This window comes from Amblyomma americanum, chromosome 10, assembly GCF_052857255.1.
Source record: "Amblyomma americanum isolate KBUSLIRL-KWMA chromosome 10, ASM5285725v1, whole genome shotgun sequence".
In the NCBI taxonomy this organism is placed as follows: Eukaryota; Metazoa; Arthropoda; class Arachnida; order Ixodida; family Ixodidae; genus Amblyomma; species Amblyomma americanum.
The window spans coordinates 39,796,093-39,814,387 of record NC_135506.1 but is presented as its reverse complement, the minus strand read 5'-3'; the positions used below and the strand labels follow the sequence as shown (position 1 = coordinate 39,814,387).

Below are 18,295 nucleotides of genomic sequence, written 5' to 3'. Positions count from 1 at the left end.
CAGCCTAGCGAAAGAACACGGCGTCAAAGGAGATCGCCACACGGAGGATATCTAGATGTTCGACCGCCCATGAGTTTGGAAAATAAGTACTCGTGCTTACTGCTTTGCATAAAATGTTTGTTTATTGCTTTAGGTAATCAATTTCATACATCAAATTACATACCAATTGTAATTAATAATATAACTTATAAAGTAGCTAATGTACGTGAGAAATTGCTTTTCACGTAATGCTCATTTTTTGCTTTAAGTAATTCCTAATGCTCTCTTTTGAACACTTTCTACACGTGCAGTCTTTGTAAAAAAAAAAGAACATACAACCCAATGGGTTTGCTTCCACGCCGTGTAGCGGGGTTATCAAGCATATTTGACAGTCCTAAGCATGGGGACGTTGAGGTCTTAAGTTTTCGCGCCTTCATGAGATTAAAGTCCCTGAGCATGGAAGAGTAGCCGCACTGCTGAGCTCAGAAGCGGACCCCTTGGGCTGTATACTTGTGACAAGGACTACACGTTTATCGTAGCTGTTTAAAGCGCATTTAGCTACGTAATGCAACCATTGTCTCACCTCCATTAAAGCTGCTAGCTACGGCGGCACTAGCGGCCTCTTTGCGGGTAGAACCCCGCGTCGTAATACTTCGCATTCGGTAACGACGATATCTGCAGCGCCTGCAATGCCTTTCTGCTAGAAGAAAAACGCTTGCGAGATAACTGTTATCGCTATCGCAGACTGTATGATCGATGTTAGATATGATTTCCGGGCGCATTCCTTGGCCCTTGTTTTCATTTTCGTTGTGTAGAACGTACGCTCTTTTCTCCCTGTGTTCAAGTGCAGCAGGAGGTAAAGGTAAATTTCAACCTCGTTATAACAAAGTTGAAAGGACCCGGCGATTACTTCTTTATAGCCGTAGCTTCGTTATAGCACGTGTTGACCGAGCTTGCAAGGGGGATCGTGATTCTTTTGTTACATCGAATATTTCGTTAAAAATCGTTTCGTTATAACGAGGTTCTGGTGTACCTTAAGACGCGGACCGGGCTTTTATCTTACTTCGTAAGGCTCTGTGTAGGTCGCAGCGAAACCGGCGGTAATGTCCACGTTCGCATGACGATATCTTCAATCGGGCGCTAATTGTTTTGATAATTTTTTGCTAATATTTTTGCTAATTATTGATGTTCAGTTACTTCAGACTGCGCTCACTTCCTTGAGACTGTGCTGGAGTGCTCGGTTTCGACAGAGGTAGCTTGCTGCCTTCCGCCGTCTTTAGTCCCCAGTTAATAAAGCAAAGGACAAGGGTTAAGAACAACGTATTTGAAACTTCGGACCCCATAAGGGATGGTGCGGGGCTTGGACTTCTGCATTTTTAAAAATTATTGAGCCTACTTCTTTTAGCTTCAATAGCTGCGGTGCAGTACTGTGGAGCATCGGTAAGCATTTAATTTTTCTGTTTGATGAAGTGAATTCTTTTTGCATAACATCAGCAGAGGGTCATTTCCAACGCGGGTGAAACCAGATTGCTCTTTCTCAATGAGAAACGTTTCTTTAAATGTTTTTACTGATGACGATTGTCTTGTACAATGCGGGATCCGGTGTGCGTTTCCTGCGCTTTGCGTTTCAAGAATGGTTTGTAGGGTAGCGCAACTATGATGTTGTTGTTTTTTGTGGATTGTGGCTGTTTAACGCTCCAAAGCGACTTAGTCTATGAGAGACGCCGTAGTGAAAGACTCGGGAAATTTATTTCACTTTGGGGTTCTTTAAAATGCACAGATGTCGCACAGCACACGGGCCGCTAGAATTACGCCTCTATCGAAATTCGACCGTCGCGGCTGGGATCGAACCCGCGTCTTTCGGGTCAGCCACCGAGCACCATAACCACTTAGCCATCGCGACGGGCCAATAGCGATGTTGCTGAACACATTAACTGCGCGTAAATGTTGATAAGTAGAATCACTTCGAGCTTTAGCCAACAGCTCATCAAGCCGATAAGTCCCCGCGCTTCTCTGACAAAACCTGGCCTTAAGTACTAAATTTCGCGGCTCAGCAAACTCGTGTCTAGCGAGGCTTCTCATTCGCAGTCAGGCAGTCATCTATAAAGGAAACGGAGCCGCTAGCAGATGCGGGTATGAAAGCGACTGCTCAGTCCTAAGGCTGGCGCTGAACCTGAACACGGAATCTATAGTGTTAATAGTGTGCTAGAAACAAAATTACAACAGCATTTCCTTTGTGCGCGAAGGATCATTGTGGCATAGCTTTTCGCCAACACTGAACAACTTCATTGCTTCCTTTCTATGTTCCTCCTGTATGCCAGGGGTCATTCGGTAGCTTGTGAAGATTGCCTTATGGTAAATACGGAGGTGAAGGCTGGGTACACTAAGAATATTTGGACACTTGCCAATAAAAAAATGGTGTATAGACGTTCTATAGACCTATTATAGATTATCTTGCCTTCCTATAGATAGTCCCTTTCGTCTACGCTTAGTCTATGTACTGTCTATTCACAAAAGTCTAATAAAAGTGTATGCCTACAAATCTATTGATTGTGTATAGACTTGATGAGATTTCTGTTGTCTACATTTTAGTCTAAGATTCTTTATAGAAAGCGTATAAAAGTTATTCACAAAAGTCTATAAACTATCTAAAAATGTTTTTAGGGGTTATGCACCATGATACTGTTGGAGTGCAACGGCGAAGGACGCAATGGCTCACTCAATGTAGCCACGTGTAACAAATGAGGCTTGCGTAGGCGCAATCACATATGTGCGTCAGGCATCACATTGGTGCTGCTGCGTAAACCGTGCTCTATTTATACATATACTATATGCTGGCCTTCAGGCGCTGGTGCAGGGCAGAATTATCTGGAGACCACTCAACACTTTACAATAGGGCGAAATTTAACCGTCCTTCTTAACTGATCAGCTCTTCCCGCTAGTTAGAGCTGATGACTAGTCCGCTGGATTTGGTATAAGGCACAGCAACAGCAAAAATCACGGACTAGAAACGGAACCACATTCACTTGGGACAACCCCCGCTTCCCTAAACAATCCCTGGAAGTCCAGTGTTTGTTCTGTGCAAATGTGTTCCCCTTACCTATCTACTCCGGTCTCCACGGTTCCTCATACAATAACGGCGGTCGCGTATTTTCTCTACGCTTGCACGGGAGAAGCTCTCTAGATCACCGCTTGCTTTCAGACATAGAAAGAGAAGGCGGGGCAATTATGACATTGCGAAAATCTTCAGAACTTATCTACGCGCATGCGCAGTAAGAATACTTTAAGTGCTCAACGTAACACCTCTTAGATCCCCCGCCAGTGCATTTCGACCGTACACACGTCTTCAGGCTTCATAGGTACAATCTTGATAGGAAATCGTAGCTCTTAGGAAACAGCGATTCATTTACTTCATTTCCCATATATCTCAGTGTAAATCACTTTTGACAGAAGAGCCATTACTGGGGCTAGATGGTATTTCCTCTCGTAGTGAGTCTTGTGTCCGTTACTGTGCCAGTCAGTGCTTTCCAAATCCGCATGATCGTTTTTGACGCTGTGTGCAGTCGTTACAGCTTGACGTCCCTGCCGCCTGGCAAGAAAGACACAGAAGAAAAAAACGTCTGCGTCTTTCCCATGGTCTTCTCATTTTTATGATGTTGTCAGTTGTGCGCAAAGATTGACAGAAAAAAACGCAATAAACACCTAGGATCTTTTTTTATTTCTATTTCTCAAACTCAGATGTGGCATGCAATGTGCGAGTGACTTGAAATAAGTTCGCTTGTTTCTTTGCCGTGCAACGTTATCTCGACATTATACCACACCTGAAATAACGCAGGCTATGCATACTCTCCGGTGCCTTCATACCTGTCATGTCGTACTGGGCATATTTATCACTTGGAACAATGACCAAGCCCTGGGAAAAAGACTTCTTGGCACGGTCAGTAGTAGTGACTAAACAGAGACCAACGTTTGAAACAATGTGTTTGACGTTTCGGCCGTGGAACGACCTTCATCAGAATAACAGAATTCTGGTATGCTGACCGCGTCATGTGACGAGAGTGACGTGCTACGTACAGCGCTATGGACGAGGGTGGCGCTGGTGAACACTCTCAACGTTCGCTTACACGCAAAACATAAATACCCACGAGAGCAGCAGATTGGACAGCCGTCGCCGTAGCTCAGTTGGTAGAGCACCGGACGCGATATTCGGAGGTCGTGGGTTGGGATCCCACCGGTGGCATGGTTGTTTTTTCTCCTGCTTTATAAGTAGTTTTATTTAAGGGACAGATTAATCGGAGTATTATTCTACAAAGATTGGCACTACAAATTAAAAATAAAATAAAAACATTCCCCTGTGCACCTTTGCTTCGGTGACTGTTGGCTTCCTCCATATGTGCGTCAAACGAGCCCCTCGTTTCATTTGCCTTGTCTTCTAATATATATATATATATTGACAGCAACACAGTTTATGCTTTATGCACTTCAACACCCCAGTCACCTTATCGCAATCGCAATGCATATGCATGAATGTCAACAGCTCACTTCCGGTTGATTTCATAACGTTGCCTTTTGACATAACCGCCTCTATTGTATACAAAAACAGAGACAAAATTTTATTTCTTTGGAGAACTTCATTTTTACAAGCTGGCCAATGCGGTACATTGCGGTACAGAATGCTTGACGGAAAATTTTATAACACAAGAAACAATCATAAGATTGGACTCATTGCATGCGTGATAGGATCAGTGCAACTACAACAACCTTCAATAATCCTGAAGCCGCTGGTAATGTGGCTAAGCTGTACGGCGGGAGCGTCGAAACGCGCGTCCCTTCCGTTGACGTTGGCAAGGGTGCCTTCGTTGAGGACTCTGTCATCTCTTCCGTCGATTCACACGACGGCCCTGTTCCCACAGGGGTTGGTTCTGTGGAGTTTGCGGCTTCTTCCGTAGGAATTTGGGTAACGGAGCCCACGTACCCGTCATACCAAACGAGGTCCATCACTGCCTGGATGATCCTGCGCAGGTGCCTCATACGGGGAACGTTGAGGCTGTCCTTTGCGCATTTCTTGAGCGCATGTTCCATGCAGTTGCTGAGGTTAAGGGACCACCTGCCGAATGATGGGATTCAGTTTTCATTTTAAGCAACCTTAAACTGCGCCGGCCCTACATCAGGCACAAAAAGCAGGTGTGGTTATTGCAAGGAAGTCATCCCACAAAGCATGCGTGAGACTTGTTTTTCAAGGCACAGTGCAGTAAGGGGCAGTAGAGATAAGTCAACATTCCGTGGTAGTGCCTCTCTTGTTACTTTTTTCCCTAAAAGCTGAAGAAATAGTTCATCTGAAGTAAAAAGTGTCGGATATTTTTTTTGCCACTGGCGAATAGCTGAAATTACAAAATCGAGAAAATAGCTCTTTACGCCTGGTCTTTTGTTTGTCTGCATTAATTAATTCTCGCGAATACCTGCCCTGAAACAGTGTCGAACTGTTTCCAGCCCCTTACTTCAAGCATGCAGACGGCAGTAAAACGGCGCAGGTCGGACAAGAATTCGTATCTTTCTCCTCGTAGTCTCCTAGGAGTGAAAAGTGGTCTGCGTGCCCAATATGTCTGTCTCCAACTTAATAGTGGCTATGGCGATCAGTTTCTTTGTGCTCAGAAGCAGTAAGAGGCAAAGCCCTGAATTAACGATTAGGGCATAAAAAGAGTAGCGAGCCAATACAGACCTAGGGAAAAAACAATCTTAGTTGTTAAAGATCCCCAGGTAGCCGAAATTATTCCGGAGCCCTCCACTACGGCACCTCTTTCTTCCTTTCTTATTTCACTCCCACCTTCATCCCTTCTCTTACGGCGCTGTTCAGGTGTCCAACGATATATGAGACAGATACTGCGCCATTTACTTTCCCCAAAACTAATTATTATTATTATTAATATTAGTTGTTATCAAGAATTCCGCACATGAAACGCAAGCGAGTGTCTCTTCAAGCGAGCTACATATGCAGCCGAGATAATTTTATGCGAAGGCCCTACGACTACCTTTTGCTTAGTAACGCTTTCTGAACACTACCTTCTGTCAGGCTCCTGGTTCATTAGAGCAGTGACTCTGAAATGGGGGCTGCGAACCACTTGTAGATCAAGGCTTAGCCGCTCGACGCGAAATGAAATTTTTTCCTCCCTTCTCTCCGTCCCTTAGAACTTTTATTCGCTAGTACCTCAGTATTAAGTCTGGAGATTTTGGTCACATTTCATTGGGTTTCCAATTTCAGTGACAGAAAACAATGTAATATTTCAAGAAGCGCTATAAATACCCACGGGCCCAAAAATAGCGCTGGTCTACTCACGTTATCTGAAGTGTTCAGACCAACTAAAGATAAATTTCACTGAACGCACGCCGAGCATATAACCCACAGTGAAAATCGCCGCTAACAGGCATCTATTTTACAATCGTCACAAGTCTGTTTGTATATGTATTTTAAGTATATTCTGAAACGAAGTATTGACAACCTTGAACACGCTTGTTTTGCACATTCCCGGCAATGTGTATAACTTACGCAACAGCTACGTCTGGATAAATGTTGGCAACCTCACATGCACACGCAGTCCACACTGTCTAATTTGCAAAATGACATTACCGCCTTCAACTTAGGGCATAACCAAATGATACTCGGAACATCATGCGCGATTACAAAAACTGCGGCAATATTTCGACCACAACAACTGTTTTGCTTGTACGACACCGCACTGGCACCTTATGTTCGTGTTCGTATTTATGTATCTATGGTTGAGCCACAGATGCGCCAAGGAAACATTATTCAAACGGAGGCTGAACGATGCCGAGCAATGACGCAGTCCAGCATGACGCAGTCATGGCTCACTACACCGAGCCAAAAAAAAAATCAAAAGTTGAACCAAAAATTGTATCGCAGATATATACATACTCGTAGTTCGATCTCCTCAAATCGTCGCCCATTGCTGCTTCTGGATGGTAGTGAATTTGACAATTCTTCATTTCTTTCTTGTTGACACATTTATTCAGGTGGGATATGGCTGGGTAAAGAAAAAACAAACATAGCGTAGCAAATCTTAATCAGGGTTAATTCAACAGCCACGGAGTGCACTTCCCCACATTCCGCGCCCTTCTTGTTGACCTAGCTCTTAGTGGCATTAAACAGGCCTCAATACTGACATGCGCAATCGATCTGACTATCGATATGCGCATTCACTTTCCTGAATTAAAGTCTAAATGCATATATGCGTGCCCGCGTAATAATCAAGTCACTTAATAACTTAGTAGTAGGCAATCCACACTGCTCCATGAAAAATGCGCTAATTGATACTTGATAGCAGGACCCATCGCACTTCGGAAAGATTCCCAGGAGGACAGGTGTGCTGCTGGTGTGTATAACAGAGTTGTGATAGTACAACATGCACTTCAAAGCTGTGAAGTATTAAGGGGCAGAGTTGTTCACACTGTCCAAGTATTTCCCGGTATGGGCAGATAGTTAGATCACTCCTTGCCTTCAGACATTAGAAATGGAAGGCGGGGTAATTAGGACAAAGTGAAAAATGTTTCTGGTTTATGAGCGTTTAACGTCTGAAAGCGACTGAGGCTATGAGGGACGCCCTAGGGAAAGGCATGAGGAATTTCCATGCAGAAAGCTCTGCCTACTGGGAATGTTGGGAAATGAATGTGCATGGCTGTCAGCTATACATTTTTTCCAATCAAAATAACAATACCGAAACTTTGTACTTTTCCTGATATCGGGCATGGCGAAATGAAATTCATAATTGAAACTTTTGGACTGCGTCTCACAGGCCAGCCCTAGCGTTTGTGGCTTTTTCTTGTCTGCCACCGCATTTCTTCTAGCTATTTTGCCCGCATAGACTTTCTTGCGTGCCCGGTTTCTTTATCATCCGATTCTCCTCAAGCAACTTTATATAATTGCCGTGTTACAGATGCCCTACGATGTGGCGAATTTTCCTATTTATAAACATGAGGACATTTTTTTTCATGTCACCACTACAAACAAGCACTTCTGCCTTGTTGTCCACGTATCAGGTTGTGATCCTAGCTTCGCTGTGGTAGGGAGACTGAAATGTCCATGCATTTCACATTTCCAACTTAAGTCATACTGAGCACTCTAGGCAGAAAACACGCCTTCTGTTTTGGCTTTCTAAGCCTTAATTTTATTTCCTTTTCAAGCGGCCGAAAGCACCTGATATACGTTCCATACACGGGCAAGCTCAACGCTCGAATAGGACATGAGTTTGCTTAGCCGCAAATCCCTTAAAACAGAACATAAAGTTCGATAAGTACGAAAAGGAAGCTTGGATTCTTCTTGGTAAAATAACCAAGAACTTTACTTGTCGGAAGCTGAAGATACACGTTCGTGGGAGTACATAAAGATTCTTTGCAAGCGCCTTCAATACGCTATAGCTTTCAATTCTTTACCTTTTCAGGATGTAGCAACCACGTTGTAGTTTCTGAGAAGGTAATGCAGGTAACAAATAAGCCATTTTTGAATAGAAAAAGAAGGCATAAATGAGCATAAAGCTATAAGTACGCTCTTTTTTTAATTTAAGGTAAGAGTCTCATGCTTTCGCTGCAACAGGCCCTTTATTACAATGTTTGAGCGTTCGCCATGGTTCTCCCGCTTAGGATAGCAAAACGCGTTTTGTATAACTATGAACTGGAGCGAGAAACCTCTCCTCGTTTACTGATATTAACATGTCATTTAACGGTGCAAATGCAGTCCTATTTTTCGAGCCGTAGTTTTCCCAAAGCAGTGCTTGCTAGCAGGCAAGCCAAACAGCCGTATTGTTCTATGCAATCTCTTTTTTCTCATTGCAGTTGTGCCATTAATAATTGCTATTCTCAACGCATATAATCAAAAAGTACATACATTTCTCTCTTGTTTTCCTAAACCTTGTTTTCCTATCCCAAAGAGGGCGGGTCAGGGGGAGGGTAAAACTCGATTGCCGGAAAATTTTGGTAGATGGCTAGTGGCCGTGCAAGTTTGGCACCGCTCCCTTAAATACGGCAAATTAAGAAAAAAGCATTACGGACTGCAAGATAGATTTAGGCTCCAAGCCAGCGCCTAGAAAATTGGCATAGTCTATGCTGGCGGCCCCTGGTTCTTTCTGTGAAATGTTTATCTCAAGCGCCTCATGCAGTTTCGCATCTGATTTAAGGTTAGCTTCTAGCGCGCAATGACATGGCGCAGTGGAGGCGGACGAGTAATGTTAGAGATGAGAAAAAAAATAATCGCCAAGTGTTGGATTCGACTGCGGCGATAACTATACAGAAAGGATTACCTTCTACGTTGAGACAACGAGCTTGAGTGGATGAATATCTCCCGCATTTTTTTTACATCATTTAAATTACTCTTTAAATATAGGTTGCTTTAACCGGAACAGACTCCCACACCGCTCGCCCTGCTCTGGGCAAACAATGGACAGCCATGTGCAGCCGCCATACGAAGGCATATTACGACCACAGAAAGTGACGACGGCACCCGCTAACTTGAAGGAAGCCTCCCATAAAGTTTTTAGAGCGAGCGAGATCTATATTGAGCGTTATCTTGGAAACAACTTTTCAACGTGTGTGAAGCCGACATGGGATTGCAGCAAGGATGGACTCCTGTATTCTCTAGGGAAGCGAGCAACACACACACATTTCCGCGTTGTACACTGGCCTGCACATAAGGTAATGTTCTATATTACAGCACACGTCACATGTGGAATACAGCAGCGGAGACAATGCCAGACCCGTCTTATACATCCACGCAGGGGTATGAGCAGCGCCCGAGCGAATTCGATGAAGCAATGTGGGCTCAGATCTTTTTAGTCCTATGGTCACACATGGATTGTTGGGTGGACTACACAGGGTAATGAAATGGCAGAAACTGTGAGGAGTTCCTCACAGTTCCCTTCAGGACATTGTTGATCCACGCGAAAATCAGTTCTGTAGAAAGGAGGCTTCACGCCTTCTTTTAAAGTTCCTCCACATGGTGACAGCAGGAGTTCACTATTTACTCTTATGGATGTTTGTGCTTAGAGCCATGCACTTCATTCAGATGTCAGGTATATGTGCCTGCTTTGTGGACCATATTCTGCACTTAGGTGTCGCTATGGTGGATCAATTGCCGGCAGAATCCGCAAGGCCAATTCCACTAGCAGCTGCAACAACTTCAACATCAATATGTGCCTCTCCCATATCCCTCCAATTAACTGTCTTTGAAGCGCTTTCCTTTCAGACGCATACTGAGGCTTACGCGAAGCCTGTGAAAATTGTCACCTGTGTATTTTGAGAACGAGAGGAAGGGAGAGAAAGTTGAAGGCTGCTCCTTTAGTCTTATTTTTTTAGAGGGTGCATTTAATGTGTGCGACGCGAAGCCTTCACAGACCAGTTCAGGCCTCGTCCCTTCTCAAGCTGGAGGCAAAATGAAATGCCCGAGTTAAGGCCAGGGAAACTGCTCTCTCCGTGGCATGGGTCATTTGAGTGAGATCTCATAACCAGTTCTTGCGGTGGCTGCCACGTTCTAGCCCTGCTGGGATACGCTAGAAAAGGAAATTCTGGGGGAAGTTTGTACCACAGTGTGATAAAGAACAACGTAACGTAGAGAAACAGTTTTTCTTACCAGAACACACGTTTTCATTTGTGACAGCCTTTTGAAGCGTTGAGTAGCCTCTTTCCATGCTCTCGAAACGTTGCTTCTCATTCTCCGGACACTGCGCGTATTCAGACTTACAGGAGTCTTGAGTCGGAAAGAGAATGGTTCTGTACGCAGGAAAAGTAAAATCAAGCAGATTTGATAAAAGCTGCTGTCCATTGCCGACGCGCAACAACGCTGGCATGCAGCATTAGAGGTGGCATATATAAGAAGCTTTCGCTTTTCTGAACAAGTCAGCAAGGAGTGAAAGGCCGCTCTAGAGATTAGAATTTAGAAACACGTTTAAGCACACGCCATCCTCACGGAACTTCTTCTCCGGAAAAGACTGTTTTGCGTTCTGATTTCCTGATGTAAATCAATCCCTGTAGTTCTCCGTGTAGCATCCACTGATACAGAGCTCTCCTGATCATTGTTTTTTCATGTGGCTCTCTATTGCAACCACATTTTTTGAGCAATATTCACTGGTACATTTCTGCGTCACGAGGTTACTATAGTGTTTATGTTGGAAGCTTGTTTGACTTGTTAATTAAATCAACAGTTTACCTCACATTCTTTGGCGTTTACATAGTCGCATTATATTTAAAGGCACTGCAGATTATGAATGCTCACTTCAACTTTTATCTCACTAACGCCCTCAAGCAAGTAGCTCCAACAGCCTGCATCAAGATAATCTGACTGTGTTTTAAAAGGCAGCACAAATTCCGTAATATCAGTGGTCAAATTTGCAAACGTTGGGATGTAACAATAGTTTCTGAGGAGAAACTAATCTGAAAACCACGGCAGTCTAATTTGCCGCTGACGGGGAGGCGGTTAACTGCACACAATGCATATTTATATATCTGGATAAAGCCTACAATCGTCCTTCGCTTGCTTATAAACCACCTAGGGCCAATAAACCATCAGGACTCACATTGTATAGTTTGGCGGCGTAACCAAATAAACGCCAAATATACAACCCCCACCCCCTCCCTTGGAATCATACGAGATTAGCTAGTGATGTCAACGCATGTCAGGTATGGTGCACAGAACAGTTTCTAGGGCGCATATCAATCAGTCTCTTTCCTTATTGCACATGCATCTGCCAAGTTAGTGCTCAGCTTTCGCAGCAGCAAAAGTGCGAAAAAAAGGGCCGATTCCTCTGCACACCAAATCTTAACATTGTACATGATGCCAGTGGTGTACGCTGTCGCTCAAACTGACGACATTTCCTTTGTAATCCAAAAGTTAGACTTCTTTCCAAATCATAGCTGCGAAGTATACTGTGTCATCTAGATGCTTCTGTACCCTTTCGGCTCCTAAAGTGGGTGTAACTAAGGTTCCCCTTCACAGACGCATACTAACCTGTTGCAAAGCTCGGTTAGGTACTTCTTGTCAGCGCCTGGTTCGGAGCTGAGCAAGAGGTGTTCGGTGCCGAACAAGTAGGCGACCTCCCAGTAGCACCAGGATGCGCGATCCACATCACAACCAAGAGCGCTCTGGTTAGTGGCTTAGGAATAAAAAAAATAGGCAGCGTAAGGAAGGTAACGAAATTTCATGTTCACTACAAGTACCTATTTCACAGTTTCGAAGTGAAACTGAATGGTCACGGCTGCATTAAAAAAGCAAAAGGCAATAAATTTATTTCAGGCTTTCAAAATTCAGTATACCTTCAGGCTCACACAAATGTATTCAACGTTTTCAAAATACATGTGAAGCAGATGCACTAAGCACGTCTCTGAGCGACACGTCTCTGAGCGATAAAAACATTGTACGGTAGGGCACTTTCTGAGACGATTACCGCATTTTTTACAACGGTATGTGCAACCCCAGTTGGTGATCTGAGCTGATACGTGTTCTAAATGAATAGTTGTTCCCACTCCTGAAGGCTTGTTGCTTTCACGCTTAAAGCAAAAAGCATTTCCAGCAGCATCTACCAGCTATAATAGATAATACTAAAGCGCCAACGTTGTTAAATAGGGTGATATGGCTGAACTGCATGTAAAGTTTTTATTCAGTAGTGTTTACGTCGAGTAGAGAAATGTTCATCAAGTGTTTCCAAAGAATAAGATATTTATGAAGTTAAGTTGATGCCCTTACCAATTTCACGTCATAAGCTACATATGCCTTGCAATTCGTTGAACACTGATATCAGCACTCCATATTATGCATTTTTTGGACCAGCCATTCTTTATTGTTTTAAGGAGTATCTCTGCAGTTAAAAATAGAACCAAGGCGTCCGCATAATTGACACGACGGCAGAGATTCTCCTGGTTTGCGAGTCGGGAAGGAAACCAGTGTAATAATAATTATTATTATTATTATTGATATTATTATAAGGGCAGAGCAAATAGAAAAATATAATCATCACTAACGATAAGAATATAAAAAGCTTACCTGTGTGGTTATCTCCGATAACCATTGGCACTATAATGAGGAAAGCAGCAGTTGTGGACAGCATGCTGAATTCTGTTTCTGCCACTTCGAATCAAACTTTTACATAAGTTGAATTTACTGAACCGAGTTGGCCCTTGGGGCAGCAGCCAGTGCGCGGTTGTTATTCGCGCCGTTTCTAGCAGTCTGTTAAACTTTATTTTTGTGACGGAGTTCCATATTCTCTCTATGCGGCTCCGCCCTTCAGACGTCGGTGATTCACAGCACACTACAATCTTACTGCGCACAGCACCTGAGCCCGCTGACCGATAAGCTGATCGAAACATTCTATCGCACCTAGCGGCTCTACGACGCATCAACAGGCCGGTCAGTGGCCCGTCTTTGAAACGAGTTACGAACGATTTCGATAAGCCTCTGGCTTTTATGTTATAACCGTGCGCGGTGTTTTGAGTAGAAGCCCACGAGCTAAGTAGTGAAAGCATGCTTTCCTCGTGTCAAACTTTTTTCTTTAACTAGCAACTATCTTGCTTGTTTCAGTCAAAAGTGCTGATTGTAAAAAAAACTCCACTCTAGGTATATAAAGAAATAAAAACGCCAGCAGCGTCATCCAGTGGAACGTTAACGCTTTTGATCGAGAGAGTTTAGAGAACTGAACAGTGTCACTTTCGTTGCTTTAAGGAAACGCGTCCAACATCCCACCGGGATAACCGTTTGTAAAACAGCCGGATTGCTATTATGGGCTGTAGAACTTGATCTCTATTCTGTAACGGTAAGTTGGAGATAGACAAGAGGCCAGTCATGAATTCGACCTTTTAGATGAATCTCCACGCTTTTAACTCAAGTTTCTGCCTTTTCTATATATCGTGTAATATTTCGCGTCATATCGCGTTCGAGTTTCTGTTTGATTATGGACCTCCTTTATTTCTGAAATGTCTCCGATTTTCAAACCGATTCCTTTCGGTGCGGACAACATTCATGTCAACGTGGACTGATCGGCGAGTTGGTATAACATGTTGGTGAAATATCGCAACGATAAAATGAGGAAGGGAAGAAAAGAGGCAACACATATTAGACGTATTAGACAAACTCGCCGTAAACGCATATTAGAAGTAGCGCTATGCTTCTTTTTCTTTTCTCGACTTTGTTCCGTTGCACAACTTCGTCGACTTTCATGTATTTTAGCAAAAGTCAGTTAGAAAGGAGCTCGCTGGAAGAAACAGGTTTCGTCCACAAAATATTTGGCGCCCTTCTGCACATATGAAAGCATGCTACTTTCAAAGGCGTGCTATCTAGCAGGAATAATTGACGCTGATAGTACAGAAGGAAACATACTTCCTTGCCTGCCATGCGGCATTCTGCATACTCAGCTACGCTGAGAGTTTAACCATCCTATATTTCACGATATCCTAGTTGAAATCAACAGCATGAAGTGAATACACGTAATGCGAAGAGCACATAGGCGATGGTCCATTCCTAGGGAAAGAAAACGTAGAACTCGGGTAGCATTGAGTCCGCCGCTGAGATATTAGCAAGTGTTCTGGAACAGGATGGCCGCAGCCTACGCAGTTAAGCACCAATGGCAGATCATTGGGAGAGGTCACCATCCTGCAGCAGACCCAAAGTGGTTTCGGGCGATGATGATGCTGATGAATTTATGGCTTTAAAAACACTGATGTCTTTTTTCCCCTCGATAATATGTGTAAGCATGAAGTACATTGCTGGGAAGGCATAGTGAATTTTCAGACTGTTCAAAAGATGGTGCTAGCCAAACGTAGGTATCCCTGTAGAGAAAAGTATACAACAGCTGCATCTTACCGGTACTCACCTACGGGGCAGAAACGTGGAGGCTAACGAAAAGAGTTCAGCTTAAGTTAAGGACAACGCAGCGAGCCATGGAAACAAAAATGATGGGTGCAACGTTAAGAGACCGGAAGCGGGCAGAGTGGTTGAGAGAACAAACGCAGGTTAATGACATCCTAGTCGAAATCAAGAGGAAAAAATGGGCTTGGGCGGGGAATGCAATGGGAAGGCAAGATAACCACTGGTCCTTAAGGGTAACAGAGTGGATTCCAAGAGAAGGCAAGCGTAGCAGAGTGCGGCAGAAAATTAGGTGGGCGGATGAGAATAAGAAGTTTGCAGGCATAGGGTGGGTGCAACTGGCAAAGGACAGGGTTAATTTCAGCGACGTGGGAGAGGCGATGATGACGATGAAGAGTTTTTTGGCTGCTGGAATCTCCATCGCCTTCGCCGCTGCTGTTATATCAGCTGGGAAGCTCGGATGGTGTTAGTGGATGCTTTCACAGTTAGAGTGGTCGTCACCGTTAAAAGCTTCCCTTCAAGCTGAACAGCATTGCGCTGTGTCCGTCACCGCTTTTGATACTTTGCGTGCCGCTGCGTTGAGCCGTTCATTTTTTTCGTCCCCCCCCCCCCACCAGCCCACCCCTACCTTCCCCTTCTGCTTTCTCTGTTTGAAGCACCAAAGCGCTCTCCCACTCTTCATCAGCCTTAGAAACGTGTTCGGCCCCTTGGGCGCCTTCTTGTCTTCGTGTGCAAGTGACATACGCCAATTACAAAACACAGCCCGATGCCCGCTATGTTGGCCGAGGGTTTGAGTTATCGGGCAGTGAGGTCACTTTATTTGTGTCAGCTCTATTTTGAATCCCGCTCAGGTCTAGCGCATGGGAAAGTTTTTGTTGCACTGTGGTCCGTTCCTGAGAAAAAGTTTTAAATATTTCGGAAAGATTCGGCTCCAGTTTCGGCCTCATGCCCGGAACAATGATTCAGTTTGCCGAGAATAGGCGCTAAAAGCATTTTATACCTAAAACAATTCAAATTGCTCGGCTCCACGCTCTATTTTCTATGTTGGCTAAGGTGTGCGTGGCGTTGCTCTGAGCCAACCTGCCCTGTAGGGAATGTAAGCACTTAATTTAATCCGTGTATCACCAACAACTGCCTCCGCGGTGGCTCAGTGGTTATGGCACTCGGCTGCTGACCCGAAAGGCGCGGGTTCAATCTCGGGCGCGGCTGTCGAATTTCGATGGAGGCGAAATTCTAGAGGCCCGTGTACTGTGCGATGTCAGCGGACGTTAAAGAACCTCAGGTGTTCGAAATTTCCGGAGCCCTTTACTACGATGTCCCTCATAGCCTACGTTGCTTTGGGACTTTAAACCCCCATAAATTCGAAATCATAAATTGTATCACCAGCAAATAACTACAGCTCACACAAAGCCGTGGCAGCTTCAAACTGATCCGCAACTGATTCCTATTTCGTGAATGAAAGCAGAGGCAGGTGAAAGCGCTGCATCGCGACCAAGACAATGTTCTGGAGGTGCTTACCCTGAGACAGGTGCGGACAATACGATGCCTTGTTGGGCTACAGCTCTTGAGGCCGACGTCCTCCTGATAAAGAGGTCGCGGTCCTTGACCATGCGTCTGGAGGGGCGCGCCAAATCATGTCTGGACGTAAGATAACCTAAAGCAGCAACCCTAAAGCATCTTTTTTTTTTAGAAAGCTAGAAAAAGTGGAGACATTTCTTAAGGAGAAGGAAAGGAAGACTGAGACATTATTTCGGTCAGAACTAGAGCAAGAAGGCTGTTAGGAGTAAAGGGGAGCCAAATATTTACGCACGCATAGAAAACACAAGCTCCGATGGCCTTTCCGCTGGTGTCCTTGTAAGTACTCAGAAGCCTTTATCTCCTTTACTGACGAAACAAATCGTCCAAAGGCAACATTCGTAAACAAGGCGCTTGGTCCGCTAGGGTGCGTTAGCAGTCCGCCGAATACAATGAAGCGGGGCATTCCAGAAGGAAGTGGGAGAGTAGAAAGGAAAATAAAGAAATATTACAGTGTCTGTCTCACTCTGGGTAAGCACTTTAATCGCGCAGCGAGGAATGTGCTAAGAGTAAACGGGAAGGAGAACAACTCCGGATACCACATGCTCGTCCAATGTTGTAGGCGGTATATCCGGCAAGCGCATGCTTGGAGTTTTGAGTTTCGCACTCAAAATACCCTGACTGAGCAGACGCTCCCCTTGAGTAGTCGTTAAAGTGCAGTAAAAGGTTACTCATATAGCTTTGTCAACTGAGCTGGATATCATCATGCTACGCCTCCAATTTACGATTGGCTTCGAAACAATTCAACCATATGATACAAAGTTGAAGGCGAGGAACTTGAGAATTTTTCTGGTCTCTCCCCTCTGGCTTCTACGACGTATCAATAGTGAGGACGCACTACAAGAAACGCGTGGTATTTATGTCAGACTACTTTTGGTTCCTTGCAGTGACTAAGTAGGCCCACTTATCAGCTTATCTTCACCTTTAGGCGCTGGTCATAAAGTCGAGCTACTTTCTCTTCTGAATCCTCTATGTGCACATGCACTGCACGTTAGTGGAAATACTGATATATTTTCTTGCCCATAACGGTTCCATCTTTAATGGCAAAAAATCTTTAATAAAAATAACTAAAAAAAACGCAATCTTGTGCAACTTGAAGTAAACACGGGTTTTACGAAAAGTACTGAGAACTTTTTTTTAACCAAATAAGTGCCCCTGAGTTTTGCGTCTTGAGAGAACGCTAAGACGGGAGCATTTTCTGCTTCCCAGACTTGGCTGTGGTTGTAGATTGCGCAAAAATTAAAGATGCGCTTAATTTTCTTTATACAATGACAATGCTTAAGTATTAAGTCTTCTCCTTGCTTAAAGAACTAAGGTTGTGGGTGTACTGCATAAATCAGCTAAAGTTGATTACCGTTGGCTGATTGGCTTTCCACCTTCCATGGTTCCATGGTTGCTTCTAACGCGAACGCATTAAAATATTTGCCTCTGTTCGTAGCCACTTCGGGGCTGCCGCAATGTAACCTTAGCAGAGTGTTAAAATGAGGGCGCTCGTGACATGTAGTGTGCGGCAATTGCTCACAACCTATCTACATACAAAATGACGTGGCAATATGTATGCAGGTGATGTCAAAATTACTTAAGAGTGCCTCAATTCATGAACACCACTACAGTTTATGCGTACTTTGCCTTGAGAGAAATTGTTCGGAACGTTACTCGCTTTCCAGTTTTTTTCACTGATTACAACTACATTGATTCCTGGGATGTTACGCAGAAAAATAATTTCTGGCTGCTGCTCGAACCATCGCTTTTATGCTCACATACCTAAACGTTTTTGTATCCTACTCAATATCAATAACCTGTTTGCTTCGTGTATATAGTCTATCTTCATTTTCAAAAAGTTTGAGCGATGAATGTAACAACATGCAGCGCTTTGAACTCGACGAG

General features: G+C 44.1%; 1 protein-coding gene across 1 annotated transcript; it reads right to left on the bottom strand.

Moving 5' to 3' along the window:
- Window positions 1–4,475: 4,475 nt before the first annotated feature.
- Window positions 4,476–13,235, bottom strand: LOC144106781 (uncharacterized). Its single transcript, XM_077639715.1, has 5 exons — window positions 13,019–13,235; window positions 11,987–12,131; window positions 10,613–10,752; window positions 6,911–7,019; window positions 4,476–5,086 (listed from the first exon to the last, which is right to left on the bottom strand). Exons 1-5 carry the CDS (start codon window positions 13,080–13,082, stop codon window positions 4,702–4,704), a joined length of 843 nt encoding a protein of 280 aa, XP_077495841.1. The 5' UTR covers window positions 13,083–13,235; the 3' UTR covers window positions 4,476–4,701.
- Window positions 13,236–18,295: the final 5,060 nt, after the last annotated feature.

Coding starts and splice junctions, on each gene's coding strand:
- LOC144106781 (XM_077639715.1), bottom strand. CDS start 13,082: ATGCTGTCCACAACTGCTGCTTTCCTCATTATAGTGCCAATGGTTATC. Junction 12,132..13,018: donor TATCGGAGATAACCACACAG/GTAAGCTTTTTA, acceptor TTTATTCCTAAG/CCACTAACCAGAGCGCTCTT. Junction 10,753..11,986: donor CTAACCGAGCTTTGCAACAG/GTTAGTATGCGT, acceptor TCCTGCGTACAG/AACCATTCTCTTTCCGACTC.